Raw genomic sequence first — 13,387 nt, forward strand, 5'->3', positions numbered from 1 at the left:
TCAGGGACAGGTCACCCGTCCCCAGGGGGTGTTGGCCGTGGCCGTGGCCGGGGAAGGGTGAGCTGTGCACACGTGGGAACATTCAGGGGGAAATCTTAGGGGGACCAAGGCCCTTTATGCCCTTCCCCCACTGCCACACCTGTAGCTGAGGTGTGGGGGGGCGGACGTCCCAGTAGGACAGTGTCAGGGTCCTGGGAGCCTCGGATGGTGGGGGGTCACCCGAAATGCCCTCAGTGACGTGGTGGTCTTGGTCCCACGGCTACAGCACCCCGTGAGGGACCCCTGCCCAGGAGACCCGATCCCCAGGGTCACCAGAGAAGCCTGTGGATCTCTGTTCCCTCCAGCCCCGCCCCCTCCTCCAGGGAGCCCCGAGGGCCCCCACCCCCAGAGCACTCCAGCAGACGGCTGCAGGCGCCCACGATCCGGCCTGGGAGGACCCCGGCTCTGCGCCCGTCTAGGCACAACCCAGCGAGGTTGGCCGGTCAGGTGCCGGAGGCGGGGCACTCGAGGCGGCTCTTCCGCAGCCTGTGGCGAGTCGCCCACCCTTCCCGTGGGCCCTTCGGGGAGCAGAAGCCCGCGATGCCCCGCGCTCCGGGCCCCAGCGCGTGCCAAGAGGTGCCGGGCCCAGCCGGCCCGTGGGAGGCGGGGGCCTCCAGGGAAAGCCAGGGAGGAGCAGGATACGGGGTGCGGGGACCTGCGGAGGGAGTGGGTCGGCCGCCGCGGGTCGGGGCGGGGGCGCGGGAGCTCCAGGTGGGCGCCGGGGACACGCGGGGCTCGACCCGGCTCCGCGATCGCCGCCCCCGGCCCCGCCGGCCGCCACGCCGGACCCTCCCCGCCCGCGCGCCCCTCGCCGCGGCCCCGCCCCCGGGCCCCGCCCCTCCGGCCGCGCGCCCCCGGCCCAGCGGCGGCGCGTGACGCGGGGTGCGCAGCTCCGGCGGCCAGGGCGGGCGCAGGCGGCGGGCGGCATGGCGGAGGGCGCGGCGGGGCCGGCGTGGGGGCCGGCGGGGCCCGAGCCGATGCCGAGCTACGCGCAGCTGGTGCGGCGCGCCTGGGGCAGCGCGCTGGCGGCGGCGCGGGGCTGCGGGGACTGCGGCTGGGGGCTGGCGCGCCGCGGCCTGGCTGAGCACGCGCACCTGGCGCCGCCCGAGCTGCTGCTGCTGGCGCTCGGCGCGCTCGGCTGGACGGCGCTGCGCTCGGCCGCCACCGCGCGCCTCTTTCGGGTCAGTGCGCGGGCCAGGGCCGGGGCCGGGGCGCGCCCGTCCGGGCTCGGGGCGGGAGGGGGCCAGGAGGGGCCAGGCCCCAGGCCAGGCCCCCGGGCCCAGATGCACCCCTCTGGGGTCGGTGACCACGGGGCCCGGGGCGGTGGGGGCTCCCTTGGGCTCAGTGCGGGCGGCGGCTGGGTGGGCCCCGAGATAAGTGGGGTGCCCTGGACGGAGCAGGGTCACCGAGACGGGTGCAGGGCCCTGGGTCAGCGCTTGCCCGGGACGCGGGGAAGGGGCGGAACGACGGGGTCCCGAGATGTGCTCGACCGCGGCCCCCGCCTCAGCCTCCCGGCAGGTGGGAGACCCCAGGCACGCCCTGGGGCAGGGCCGGGCCTGGGGGCGCACGGAGGCCGCCTGCGCCGCGCGCCTGTCACACCCGCTCCGGTGTCCGCTGCCCGGAAGAGGCCGGAGCTGGCGCACTCTGGGCCCTGTGCCGGCGAAGGCCTGGGGGACGGAGGGGCAACCTGGGACTTTGGGGCCGAACTGCCGCCTCCCAGGTCGGGGCTCCAGGCGGGCATAACCCGGGGACACTCACCCCCATCACCAGCCCTCAGGCGGCCTTGGGGGGGGGGGGGGCTGGCGGGAGCTGGGGGCAGCGGCAGGCAGGCCTCCCGGCTTGCTGAGACCCCTGCGGCCAGCGGGCCACCCCGCCCCACTCTGGCAGGAGGTGTGGGGACAGAGCGGCCTGAGCCAACAAAGGGGCCATTCTCCACTGGCCAGGAAGAGACTGTCCCTTGTTGGGGTGGGGGTGGAGGCTGCTTCTGATGGCCGTTGGCCCTCTCCCCTGTCACCCCCATCCTCGAGAGCCCCAGGCCACCACCGTGCCGGGGGGAGCAGGTGGCAGGGTGTGCCCAGGGCCCCCCATTTCCCCTGAGATGCACAAGGTGCAGGCGGGGGGAGCGGGGGTCTCAGGGTGGGGGCTGCTGTGGTGGAACACGGCGGTCTCTGGGCTGTGGGCCCTTCCCCACGTGCCCGAGGTCACCCCCCACCCACTCTCTGGGGGCCCCAAGGTCAGGCCACCGCCCCCACCCGCCCAGCCTCGGTGGGGTGCTCCCCGCAGGCTCCCCCTGCCCTGGCCGCGGGTGGAGGGGGTGCCTGGCCTGCACAGCGCATCTCCTGGCAGCAGCCCCGTTGCCAGGGGTTACCAGCACCCGTCTCCATGGCAACAGCTCCAGGCGCTGGGGGTGGGGTGGGGGCCCCTCAGCCTTAAGGAAGGGGGCGGCACTCACCCCCACCCGGCGCTGCAGGCTGCGCCGCCCCTCGCCTTGCCCCACTTTTGCTCGGTGGGGGGGCCCCCCACATCTGCGTTCATTCCTCCCCCCTCCACCATGGTGCCCTCCCCTGCACCAACCCCATTTCATCCGCCAGCTCCCCACCCCAAGCTCTCCTTCTCTCTCCCCAGCCCCTGCCTTCTCTGGTGCCCCCAAATGCCCATCCTCCCACCCCCCTTCCCGTCTCCCCATGGAAACCCCCTTGCCCCCTCGGCTCCCCTCCTGGAGTTGCCCCTCAGGGCCTTTCACATGGGCACCTCCTCCCCGCGTCCCCCCCGCCTCCTGCGCCCCTGTCTCCCGGGCCCCTCCTCCGCCCCCGCCCTCCCAGCCCCCCTTCTATCCCCCAGTGCGCAGGCCATGCCCAGCGCCGGGGTGTGGACAGCTGGCCGCTAAATTTAGCCCTTGGCGGGCACCCGTGAGCTCTGGTTACCCCCGGGGCGGTGTGGGCATGCCCCCCCCGCCCCGCCAATGCAGGCCGGCCTCGGTTTCCCCACTTGGAGCCCCAGTGCCGACAGCCGCGCGCCCTGTGTCTGCAGCCCCTGGCCGAGCGGTGCCGCCTGCAGCCCAGGGAAGCCGCCAAGATGCCCGAGAGCGCCTGGAAATTCCTCTTCTACCTGTGTGCCTGGAGCTACAGCGCATACCTGCTGTTCGGCACCGACTACCCCTTCTTCCACGACCCGCCCTCTGTCTTCTATGGTACGGGGCGGCGTCCCGGGACAGGGCAGTCGTGCAAAGGCCCCGGGGCAGCAGCTCGGGCAGGGCAGGACGGGGTGGCCTGGGGGAGGTGTCCAGGTGGCGTCGGGGTTCCATCCTAGGCCAGAAGGGTTCCCGGGGTGGCCCAGGCTTCCTCCGGCCGCCATGGGGACAGGGGCAGCAGGGGGTAGGACACAGGGCTAGCAAGACGCCATAGCCAGGACAGGTGGCCGGGCCCAGGGTGTGCCGAGCAGATGGGCTGGGGGCATAGGTGTGGGGGTGCAGGAAGGGGGCCGGCTGAGAGGCGGGGCTGGGGGCTCAGGGTTCTCTCTTCCTGCCCCCGTGGGGGGCATCTGGGGGCAACACCTGTGTTTGCACAGTCTCAGCGCGGGCACCAGGTTGACTCCCCACGTGGCCCCAGGGAAGAGTTGAGCCCCGTCTTTCTCTGCACAGACGCGTGTCCTCCAGCCTCGGGCATGGCACTGCCTCCCGCTTTTTCTTGTGCACTCATTTATCAGGCACCTGCTGTGTACCTGGCTGAGACTCCCTAGAATGCCCGCCCACAGGGTCGGTGTGGGGAACGTGCAGTCCGCCCCCTCGGGGCTGACTGGTGGCGTGGGGGGATAGAAAAGGGCTTCCCTCGAGGGGTGGGTACAGGCCAGGCAGCTGCATCCCTTAGGGCCCGGAGCCCACCAAGGGGGCTGTGTGCCAGGAGGGGTGCGGCCCCTCCCTCTGCCCAGGGAGCCCGGGACCGCCCAGCGGGGGCAGGGGGCCTTAGAACGGAGCCTGAAGCATTGCTACCTTGGTGGCAAAAGCAGGGACAGGAGGTGCTCTGTCTCCTCTGTCCTCATGTCTTCTCACTGCGTCTGTCTGTCTCACAAGGTGAGACCGGGTGCAGATTCTCCTCTAGGACTCCTCTTATTTGAATTAATTCTGTCTCCAGCGACCCTGTTTCCAAACAAGGAGAACATGACCTTGTCTTTTGGGGGACACGACTCAGCCCCTAGCATGTGCAGGCCGGTGTGGGGGGCTCATGAGAGCGCATAAAGCCATCTCCTGGGAGAACCCAAACCTGGTGGCTTGTTCCCTGGGGCCACCAACGCAAAGCGTCACCCACCAGGCGGCTTAACACTACAAAGACGCGTCCTCCCCATCTGGTCTGAAATTATGGTGTCGGCCGGGCCAGGCTATGCCTTCCCTAGCCCGCGTGTGCCCAGCAGGGCCTCGGGGGTGCTGTCCTGTGCCCGGGCACACATACCCAGCCAGGTGGCCCTGGGCTCCCCACTTCTTGCCTGCCATCCCTTAGCTCCCCCATCACACTCTCCGTGGGGACAGTGGCCCCCTGGTTCCCGGCACAGGCTAGAGGGAGGCTCTTGGGACTCTGCCCTCCCCCCTGGGAGCTGGGGCTCACAGGCGGGTTTGTGGGATGGGCCGGGGGGGTGCCCAGAGGACCGGGGCCCGCAGAGACCCGGGCAGGGGGCTGAAAGCATGAGCCCCTCACCCCTGGTTGGAAGACAGCAGCTGCGTGGGGGCCAAGGCCAACTGGAGTGCAGTCAGTGGGTTTAAAATTAATCTTATTTTTTAAAATTAAGGTAAAATGTCCATAAACCAATTTCTAAGCCACTTTAGAGCGGTTTTTGGAACGTTCATGACATCCAGTCGCTGTGCCTCTGAATCCATGACGAAAGCAAACACACTGCTGGAAAACAGGCAGCGAGCTGAGTCAGTACAGTGTCAGCTCCCGGTGGCAGGAGGGCACATGCAGCTGTGCGTGTCGTTAAGACGCGAGGCTCCTCGTGGGGATGCAGGGCTCCCTGCTCTGGCGCCCCGCGACTCTAAGAATGTGCTCCAAAGTCAGCCCTGTCCGTGCAGGATGATGGGCCCAAACAGCTCGAGAGACCCCCCCCCCGGGGTCCAGAGCAGACAAATCCAGAGAACAGAGGCGGAGTGGGGGGCACCGGGAGCTGGGGGAAGGGCGGGGAGTGATGCTCACGGGGATGGGGGCTCCTTTCCAGCGATGAGACTGTTCTGGAATTAGCTAACGGCGATGGTTGCGCAGCACCATGAATATGCTAAATGTGAATTTAACAGCAAAAATGACCAGGTAGTGCTGCAAGACGGCACAGCAACGGGCAGGCTGCCCAGTGACACCTTGGGCCACGCTGGGATGTGGAGGATGGAGTGGGGGCGGGGCAGGGCCAGGGGGTGTCCGAGGCCCTGGGAGCCCTGACCGTGTGGTGTGTGTCCCCCCCCAAGACTGGACCCCCGGCATGGTGGTGCCACGCGACATCGCGGCCGCCTACCTGCTGCAGGGCAGCTTCTACGGCCACTCCATCTATGCCACGCTCTACATGGACGCCTGGCGCAAGGACTCGGTCGTCATGCTCGTCCACCACGTGGTCACCCTGGTCCTCCTCGTGTCCTCCTACGCCTTCCGGTGAGCAGGCACGCGGGGCGGGCACTGTCAGGTCTGGGCGTTCAGGGCTCTGCAGGACTGGGGAGAGATGGGAGGAGACTCCAGAGGGAGCCTGGGCTGGAGGGGGTGAACTACCCCCCCAGCACCCTTGAGTCCCTGCCCCAAAGGCACCATCTCACGTTTCCCGGGGCAGGTGTCTCCCACAGCGCGGGTTTCCCACCGCGAGGGTTTCCGATCGCGAGGGTTTCCCACGGTGAGGATTTCCCACGCACCCACTGAGTGCAGGCAGACAGGGCACAGCAGCAAGCAGAACACCCCAGATGTTCTAGGCCATGCTGCCCAAGGCACGGCATTTCCAGTGGAACCTTCTAGAAGGAAGCATGTGTTCTGGTCCTGCATCGTCCAAGATGGGCGCCAACAGGCACCTGAGGCCACACAGCACTGGAGTGGGGCTCATCCAAACCGCCCCGGGCTGCGGGTGAAAATCCACCCCGACTGCAGAGGGCTCGTGCAAGGAGCCAGCGCTCTCAGAGAATGTTCTGTTATGTCGTGTGTATGTCGAGCTGACAATATCTTGGCTACGTTCAGCTAATGAGCCTATGTTACCAAAGCTATGTTTAGCATGGCTATTAGAAAGTTTTAAATGAGTGCGTGGCTCCTGGCCATTCCTTGTGCGCTGGCTGTGCCCTGTGGGGAGCCACTGGCCACCAGGGACTATTTCAACTCAAGTTTAAATAAAATTAATCAACTCGTCCTTCGGCCACACTGAGCCATGTGTGGCTGGCAGCTCCCAGCTTAGACAGTGCCAGGATGGAATACTTATATCTTTCCGGAGAACTCCTTTGGGCAGCGCTGCACTGGAAGGTGGGATCAGATGAAGAAAACCATAAATAAAAGAAATAACAAGTTGTTGGAAGGTGCTGAGAACCAAGGAGGAAAGTTGAAGCCTCCAGATGAGGGGTGTTAAACAGGGGTGTGGGGTGACAGTGAGCAAAGAGCAAAAGGGGTGCTGGGTGCTGGGTGCTGCACGTGCCAAGGTCCTGGGGCAGGGCTGTCAGGAGAGCAGAGCAGCTGGGGCTGGACAGGGCAAAGGTGGCGGGACCAGGGCGTGAAGGAGGGACGCATAGAAGCCCGGGAGGGGCTGGGCTCCTGGGGACATCCCCGTGAGGCCAAGCCAGCTGCCCCCGCTGGGCTGAGCTGACATTTAGACGTGGGGTGGTCATGACGTCCAGATGGACGCGCTTGTGGGGGCGCGCAGGAATCTACCCACAGAATGGGTGGGTCCTGTGTGAGTCAGGGGTCAGGGGTCATGAAGTTCAGGGTGGCCCAGAGAAGGGAGGCTCCTGGGCTGTGGGGCTGGGGTTTGCACCCACCTCGTGGCCTGGACGGGAGGGGGAGCAGGAGGGGAGTGGGAGGCTCCTTGATGGGAGGGCCCAGCACTGGGGGCCAGGGGTGCTCAGAGTAGGGGGGCCAGGTACGGGCGGCTGGGGGACAGATGGGAGGGGCTGGGGCCCGGCAGGGGCCGGATGTGAGCGCTGCCCCCCACCCCCGCAGGTACCACAACGTGGGCGTCCTCGTGCTTTTCCTGCACGACGTCAGCGACGTGCAGCTGGAGTTCACCAAGCTCAATGTGTACTTCCAGCGCCGCGGCGGTACCCACCGCCGCCTGCACGGCCTCGCCGCCGCCCTGGGCTGCGCCAGCTTCAGTGTCAGCTGGTGAGCGGGCGCGGGGGCGAGGACTTGGGGCACATAGGGACGGGACTGGGACCAGGGCAGGACACAGGCAGACGGGGGCAGGACGGGGATGGGGACGGGAACCCGGCTGGGGTGGGGCAGCTGGGGTCTTGGAAGGGCGGGGCTGGGCTGGGCGGGGGCGCGGCACGGGGGCCGGGCGGGGCGCAGGACGGAGCGGGACGGGGCGGGGGTGTGGCACGGGGGCGGGACGCGGGGCGGGGAACGGGGCAGGAAGGGGCGCAGGACGGAGCTGGGCAGGGTCGCGGCACGGGGCGGGGTCGGGGAGGGGCGCGGGACGGAACTGGGTGGGGCCGGGGCGCGGCACGGCGCGGTCGGAGCGGGCCCCCGCCCACGCAGCCGCCCATGCAGCGGCTCTCGCAGGTTCTGGTTCCGGCTGTACTGGTTCCCGCTGAAGGTCCTGTACGCCACGGGGCACTGCAGCGTGCGCGCGCGGCCCGACATCCCCTTCTACTTCTTCTTCAACGCGCTCCTACTGGCGCTCGCGCTCATGAACCTCTACTGGTTCCTGGTGAGGCCCCGCCCCCTGCAGCCCCCCACCTCTGCCCCCCGTCGCTGCCCCCCGCGGCCCCTCACCTACCCTCCCCCCCCCCCCCCGCAGTACATCGTGGCCTTCGCCGCCAAGGTGCTCACGGGGCAGGTGCGGGAGCTGAGCGACCTGCGGGAGTACGACACAGCCGATGCCCTGCGCCCCGCGCCCGGAAAAGCGGAGTGAGTGGGGGCCAGCACCCCGGCGCTCGAGGGGCGGTGTCTGGGGGAGGAGCCCGCGGCCCACACGGTGGGTGGGTGGGGGGTGCCCAGGCGTCAGAGACCGAGACCCCCGCCTTCCAGGCGCAGGCCTGCAGGAGAAGGGCTTCGGGGCGAAGGGTCGACCCCCCTCGGCGCCCCTGGCCCGCACAAGGGCCCAGGGCTTTGTGGTAGCAGGTGCCGGCGGCCGGCAGCCCCAGGGCCACACGTGCATTTGACCAGCTGCCATCCAGGCCTCGGCCAGTGGGGCCGGTCATGAGAGTGGGCTCCAGGGAGGCTGTGGGCTCAGTGCTTCCTGGGGCTCTGGAGAGGGTGGGGAGGAGGGCAGGCCAGGGAACCGGGTGCTCACTGCTGCTTGGACACTGGAGAGGGGCCAGAAGAACTGGGGGCAGGGGGTATGCGGGGACAGGTGGGCCCCGCAGGCAGAAACGCCTCCATCCCGCTGCGGGGAGGGCATGTGGACAGCACTGGGACAGCTTGGGGACGGGGCAAGGACGGGGCCCTGCACGCCCAGTGTGCTCTCACCGCGGGATGAACCCGACTTGTTCCCCACTGGGCAAGAGAGAAAGAAAAGGACAGAAGGCAGGCCGCAGGGGCACAGCGTCTGGGGCGCGTCTGGCTGGGGGGTGCCTGTAGACACCTGGAATCCGCACCCGGAGGCCTGCTCGGAGAAGGGGTGCCCACTTCACAGCAGCCTACAAAACTAATGAGCGGAAGGACACCCCTCCCCGCCTCCGGGTGACAGCGGGCAGGCAGCAGGGCCCCCCCCCCCCCGCGGATCCACGCCCACGGACACAGGCCCACGGACACGACGTTTCCAAGCACAAACGCCAAATTCCTGCGAGTGGACCACACGGTGCTGGGCAGGGGGAGCCACAACTGCTCGAAGCCACGACCGCGGACCCGTGGACCAGAACCCAAGTGGTTCTGGGGACAGGGACTGACACCACGTCTACGAAATCCAGGAGCTGAAGCGCAGCCCCCAGGGCCCTAGTCCATATTCCCTCGGGCAGGACACCCCACAGCCCGAGTGACTGGCACTTCCCCCACCCCCCGACGTCCCCGCCAACCCCCCCCCCATGAAGGGGTCCGTGCCCCACTCACATAGCTGAGGACATTGGCATGAACTGGGCGGTCCGAAGCCCTGGCCGGGTTCCTGGGAAGGGGGGAAGTTTGGACACAGACTCCCCAGGCACGCTGGGGGCCTCCAGGAGTCCGAGGGACACCCGGTCCGAGAGCCTTAGAGGGAGCAGGGCCCAGCCGCCCCTCCACCTGCCCTCAGGCCCCGGAGGACGCATTCTCCTTCTAGGGCATCAGGTCATTGGTTACGGGGTCCCTGGGAAAGTCTGGCCCCCTTGCCACCCCCAGGCTGCTCCCACTGCCTCCTCTCCTGGAACCCCAGAGTCCCCCTTCCCCAAAGCCACCAGCTTTCCTCATCTTTGTCCCTTGGCCAGAGACATGGTCTCTGAGGTCCCAGGACCCTGGCAGGAGCTCACAAAAAGAGGGAGACCCTGCCCCCGTGCCCCCCACCCCCACCCCGTCCACAGAACCCAGCAGCCATCACCAGGGCTCCCCAAACCTGCCTGCTGTGGGGTCTTCCACCCCCCCATTCCGCTCCGCCGTGGTGTGCCACAGCCCCCTCCCCTACTAGGCCCGCCCTGCCGGGGACTGGGGGTTCTCAATCATCTCCCTCTGCGTGCTGCAGCTGGACCCCCGGGGCCCTGCAGCCCCAGACTTTGCAGCCCCATTTGCTCAGTGTCCGCATTTCCTGACGCCCTGTCCTGGCTCCCCTGAGCTCTTTTCACGCCTTCAAACATCTAAGAGAGCCCCGTCCCCCATGCCCGCCTGACCCGCCACCCTGGCCATTTGTCCCTCAGGCAAGGGGGACTCAGCAGGGGTCATGGAGGACACCAGTGACATCCCCCATTCATCATGGGGGAACCAGGACTCCCCCATCCATCATGGGGCACCAAGGACCCCCATCAAACCCCTCCAATCCATCACAGGCCACCGAGGACACCCCCACCCATTACAGGGCGCCCAGGACCCCGCATCCATCATGGGGTGCCCAGGACCCCGCCCCCGACCTTCCTACAGCAGCGGGCTGAGGTTTGGACGGAGAGGCAACAATTTGATGCTGTAAAGTGACTTTGTCACCGGAGGGGGAAACTGCTCCCCCATGAAGAAAACAAGCAGACAAATGCGGAAAACAAGCAAAATGCACAGCTGTGTTTGGGGACCCGGGCCATCCTGAAGCGTCCCGGATGACACAGGAGAGTCACCAGGAAGACCGATATGAGGCGCAGGGAGCCCCCGCTGGGGCACGATGGCCAGCTTCAAAAGCTTCTGGAAGGTGGCGGGGCTGCTGCCCTCCCACAGCATTGGCCGTTTGGGCCCCTGGAGCTGCCCTCTGGCCAGTGCACGTCGCGCATCGCCCCACGCCGGACCCCAGTGCAGACTGAAGGTATCAGAGCTAGGCAGGGGCAAGCAGACGGTTCTAGAAGCCCTGAAGACTGATGCACCACAGGCCAAGGGACACTCGGGTGACTGGCGGGAGGCTTGGGTGGGTCCTGCCCCGGGAGAGGTTCCCACTGCGGTGACGGCCAAGCAGCGGGAGCATAGCCGGTGCCCAGGCTGGACGCTTGACCAAGCAGGATGAGGGGGTCGGGGTGTGGGAGGCCCGCTGCAGGTCTTCCTGATCCGCCCCCCAGAAGGCGCCTGAGGGCAGCAGGCAATGGGACGAGGGCTGTCGGGCAGGGAGCTGCGGTGCACCCTGCTTCCTGCGCCTTCCTTCCAGGGTCCCCAGCATGAAAACTCCCTGCTCAGGTGGTCAGCCAACAACAGGCCACTGGGCAGGGCAGCGGCAGGCGGTGGGGTGCCAGGGGTTCTGTAGGGGTGCAGGGGTGGCCGCGGGGAGGGCCTAAGTCCGGGGGGCAGGAGGGAGCCCCGATGGTTGCTGCTCCGCAGCTCGCTGCGGGGCCCAGCAGAGGCGGGCAGTGGCTGGGGGACGGGCCGTGGGGGTTGGGGGTTGCAACCTTTGAAATGCGCAGGCTCCGGGGTCGTGCCGGGGCCTGCGCGATTTTGATGAGAATTTGGGCTTTTAAACTTGTGGTGAATTCCCGCGACCTACGACGGATCAGGTTTGGGTGAGCGCTGAGGCTCCCGCCTCTCCAGTTCCAGAACCTTCTCCTCACCCCGAAGGAGAGTCGGGGCCCGCTCACCGTCTCCGCCGGCCCCCCAGCTCCCGCAGGGGCAAGCTCGCTGGTTCTGGGTAGTTCCTTGTGGGTCAGCGCTTCCTTTCCTGGGCTGGACGCTCCACTGCAGGGACCCACCCGGTTGACCCCGGCGCCGCGGGCGGGGTGGCATCCCCTCGTGGAGGGGGCACTGCGGCCCATCGCGCACGGGGCCTGCCTGAATGTCCCTCCCGGAGGAAAGGGGCGGTTTTCCGGGGAGGGGAGGGGGCGTCAGGCGGACGCTGCGGGGCACGTGGGTCCAGGATGGGGGGCAGGAGGGGCAGGCCGGGACGCCGGGGCGGGCACACGGGAAGGGGAAGCCGAGGGAGGCCGCCCGGGGTTCCCAGGTGAATCCTCCCCCGGTTCTGCCCGCAGGGAGCCGCTGAGGAACGGGCTGGTCAAGGACAAGCGCTTCTGAGCCCCGCCCCCGCCCCGCCTGACCCGGCCCCGCCCAGACACGCCCCCGAGCCCCCCGGCCCGCCCCTAGCCCGGCAGGTCCGAGGGGCGCGGCGACCCCCGGCCCACTCGTCCGCCAGCCGCCTGCGAGGAGGATGTCGCTGCTGCGATGCCACCCCGGGGGCGGCCGCCTCCTAGTCCTGCTGGCCCTGCTGATGCCCTCACCGCCCCCGGCCCGCGCCCCCGTGCCCCCGCTCCCCGACCCCGCCCTGCTCCACGCCCTGGGGCTGCGCGAAATGCCCTGGGGCGGCCCCGCGACCCGGCCCGTGCCCCCCGTCATGTGGCGCCTGTTCCGCGGCCCGGGGCGGACGTCCCCGAGGGCCACACTGCGGCCGTGCCACGTGGAGGAGCTGGGGGTCGCTGGCAACATCGTGCGCCACGTCCAGGACCTCGGTGAGCGGGGCCTGCGCCCCTGAGGACACCCCGAAAACCCGGGAGGGGTGGGCGAGGCCTGCACGGCAGCCAGGGCCCCCTCCCGCCGCCCACCCCCAGTCGCGCAGCTTTCGCGCCCCGCCAGACGGGGAGTACCTCGAGGGCAACACCCGCTCCCCATCCCCGGTTGCTGCCCTGCCCCTTCCTGGCCCCTGCCCCGCGGCCCCTCGCGCTCCTATCCGCCCACCCAGCGCGGCCCCTCGCTCTGTTTCCCCAGGCGCCCCCTCACGGCCCCCGGAGTCCGCCTTGGCCGCCGGCGCGTGCCCCGAGTGGAGCGTGGTCTTCGACCTATCGGCCGTGGAGTCCGTGGAGCGCGCGAGCCGGGCGCGCCTGGACCTACGCTTCGCGGCGGGTGCGGGGGCCCCGGCGGGTGGCTGGGAGCTGAGCGTGGCGCAGGCGGCGGGTCCCCCGGGGCGCGGGTTGCGAGCTTTGCTGCGCCAGGCCGTGCCCTCCGCCAGGGCGCCGGTGCGCGCTGAGCTGCTGCCCGGCGCCTGGGCCCGCAACGCCTCGGTGCCCCGAACTCTGCGCCTGGCGTTGGCGCTGCGTCCCCGGGTTCCCGCCGCCTGCGCGCGCCTGACCGAGGCCTCGCTGCTGCTGGTGACTCTCGATCCCCGCCTCTGCCACCCCCTGGCTCGGCCGCGGCGCGATGCAGTTTCCACTGCGGTGGGCGGCGGCCCAGGAGGACCGTGTCGCGCGCGGCGCCTGTACGTGAGCTTCCGGGAGGTCGGGTGGCATCGCTGGGTCATTGCGCCACGCGGCTTCCTGGCCAACTTCTGCCAGGGCCACTGCGCGCTGCCCGAGGCCCTGGACGCTACGGGGCCGCCTGCGCTCAACCACGCAGTCCTGCGCGCGCTCATGCACTCGGCCACCCCCAGCGCCCCCGGCCTGGCCTGCTGCGTGCCCGCCCGCCTGGCGCCCATCTCCGTGCTCCTCTTCGACAACAGCGACAACGTGGTGCTGCGGCGCCACGAGGACATGGCGGTGGACGCGTGCGGCTGCCGCTGAGCTCCGCCCGCAGCGGGGAATAAACCTGGTGTCTGGTCTCTGGGCTCCCGTGTGTTAGCGCTGGGGGTGCATGGGGGCGCCAAGGTTCCATCCCACGTTCTTCCAGCCCGGAGGGAACAG

The 13,387-nt window shown here is 69.1% G+C and overlaps 2 protein-coding genes across 2 annotated transcripts; both read left to right on the plus strand.

Annotated features, from left to right (window-relative positions):
• The first annotated feature begins 965 nt into the window (after window positions 1-965).
• CERS1 (ceramide synthase 1) lies at window positions 966-11,864 on the plus strand. The gene is made up of 7 exons (XM_077122125.1): window positions 966-1,220; window positions 3,070-3,229; window positions 5,483-5,663; window positions 7,197-7,358; window positions 7,758-7,905; window positions 7,996-8,105; window positions 11,750-11,864. Exons 1-7 carry the CDS (start codon window positions 966-968, stop codon window positions 11,790-11,792), a joined length of 1,059 nt encoding a protein of 352 aa, XP_076978240.1. The 3' UTR covers window positions 11,793-11,864.
• Window positions 11,865-11,925: 61 nt separating this feature from the next.
• Window positions 11,926-13,386, plus strand: GDF1 (growth differentiation factor 1). The gene is made up of 2 exons (XM_077122122.1): window positions 11,926-12,223; window positions 12,480-13,386. Exons 1-2 carry the CDS (start codon window positions 11,926-11,928, stop codon window positions 13,265-13,267), a joined length of 1,086 nt encoding a protein of 361 aa, XP_076978237.1. The 3' UTR covers window positions 13,268-13,386.
• The last annotated feature ends 1 nt before the right edge of the window (window position 13,387 follows it).

This window comes from Tamandua tetradactyla, chromosome 11, assembly GCF_023851605.1.
Source record: "Tamandua tetradactyla isolate mTamTet1 chromosome 11, mTamTet1.pri, whole genome shotgun sequence".
NCBI classification, from domain to species: domain Eukaryota; kingdom Metazoa; phylum Chordata; class Mammalia; order Pilosa; family Myrmecophagidae; genus Tamandua; species Tamandua tetradactyla.

Bases quoted from the DNA above. Each gene is read 5' to 3' on its own strand.
- CERS1 (XM_077122125.1), top strand. From the start codon at position 966: ATGGCGGAGGGCGCGGCGGGGCCGGCGTGGGGGCCGGCGGGGCCCGAG. The intron at 1,221-3,069 runs GTCAGTGCGCGG...CTGTGTCTGCAG, and splicing joins CCACCGCGCGCCTCTTTCGG to CCCCTGGCCGAGCGGTGCCG. The intron at 8,106-11,749 runs GTGAGTGGGGGC...TTCTGCCCGCAG, and splicing joins CCCGCGCCCGGAAAAGCGGA to GGAGCCGCTGAGGAACGGGC.
- GDF1 (XM_077122122.1), top strand. From the start codon at position 11,926: ATGTCGCTGCTGCGATGCCACCCCGGGGGCGGCCGCCTCCTAGTCCTG. The intron at 12,224-12,479 runs GTGAGCGGGGCC...CTGTTTCCCCAG, and splicing joins GCGCCACGTCCAGGACCTCG to GCGCCCCCTCACGGCCCCCG.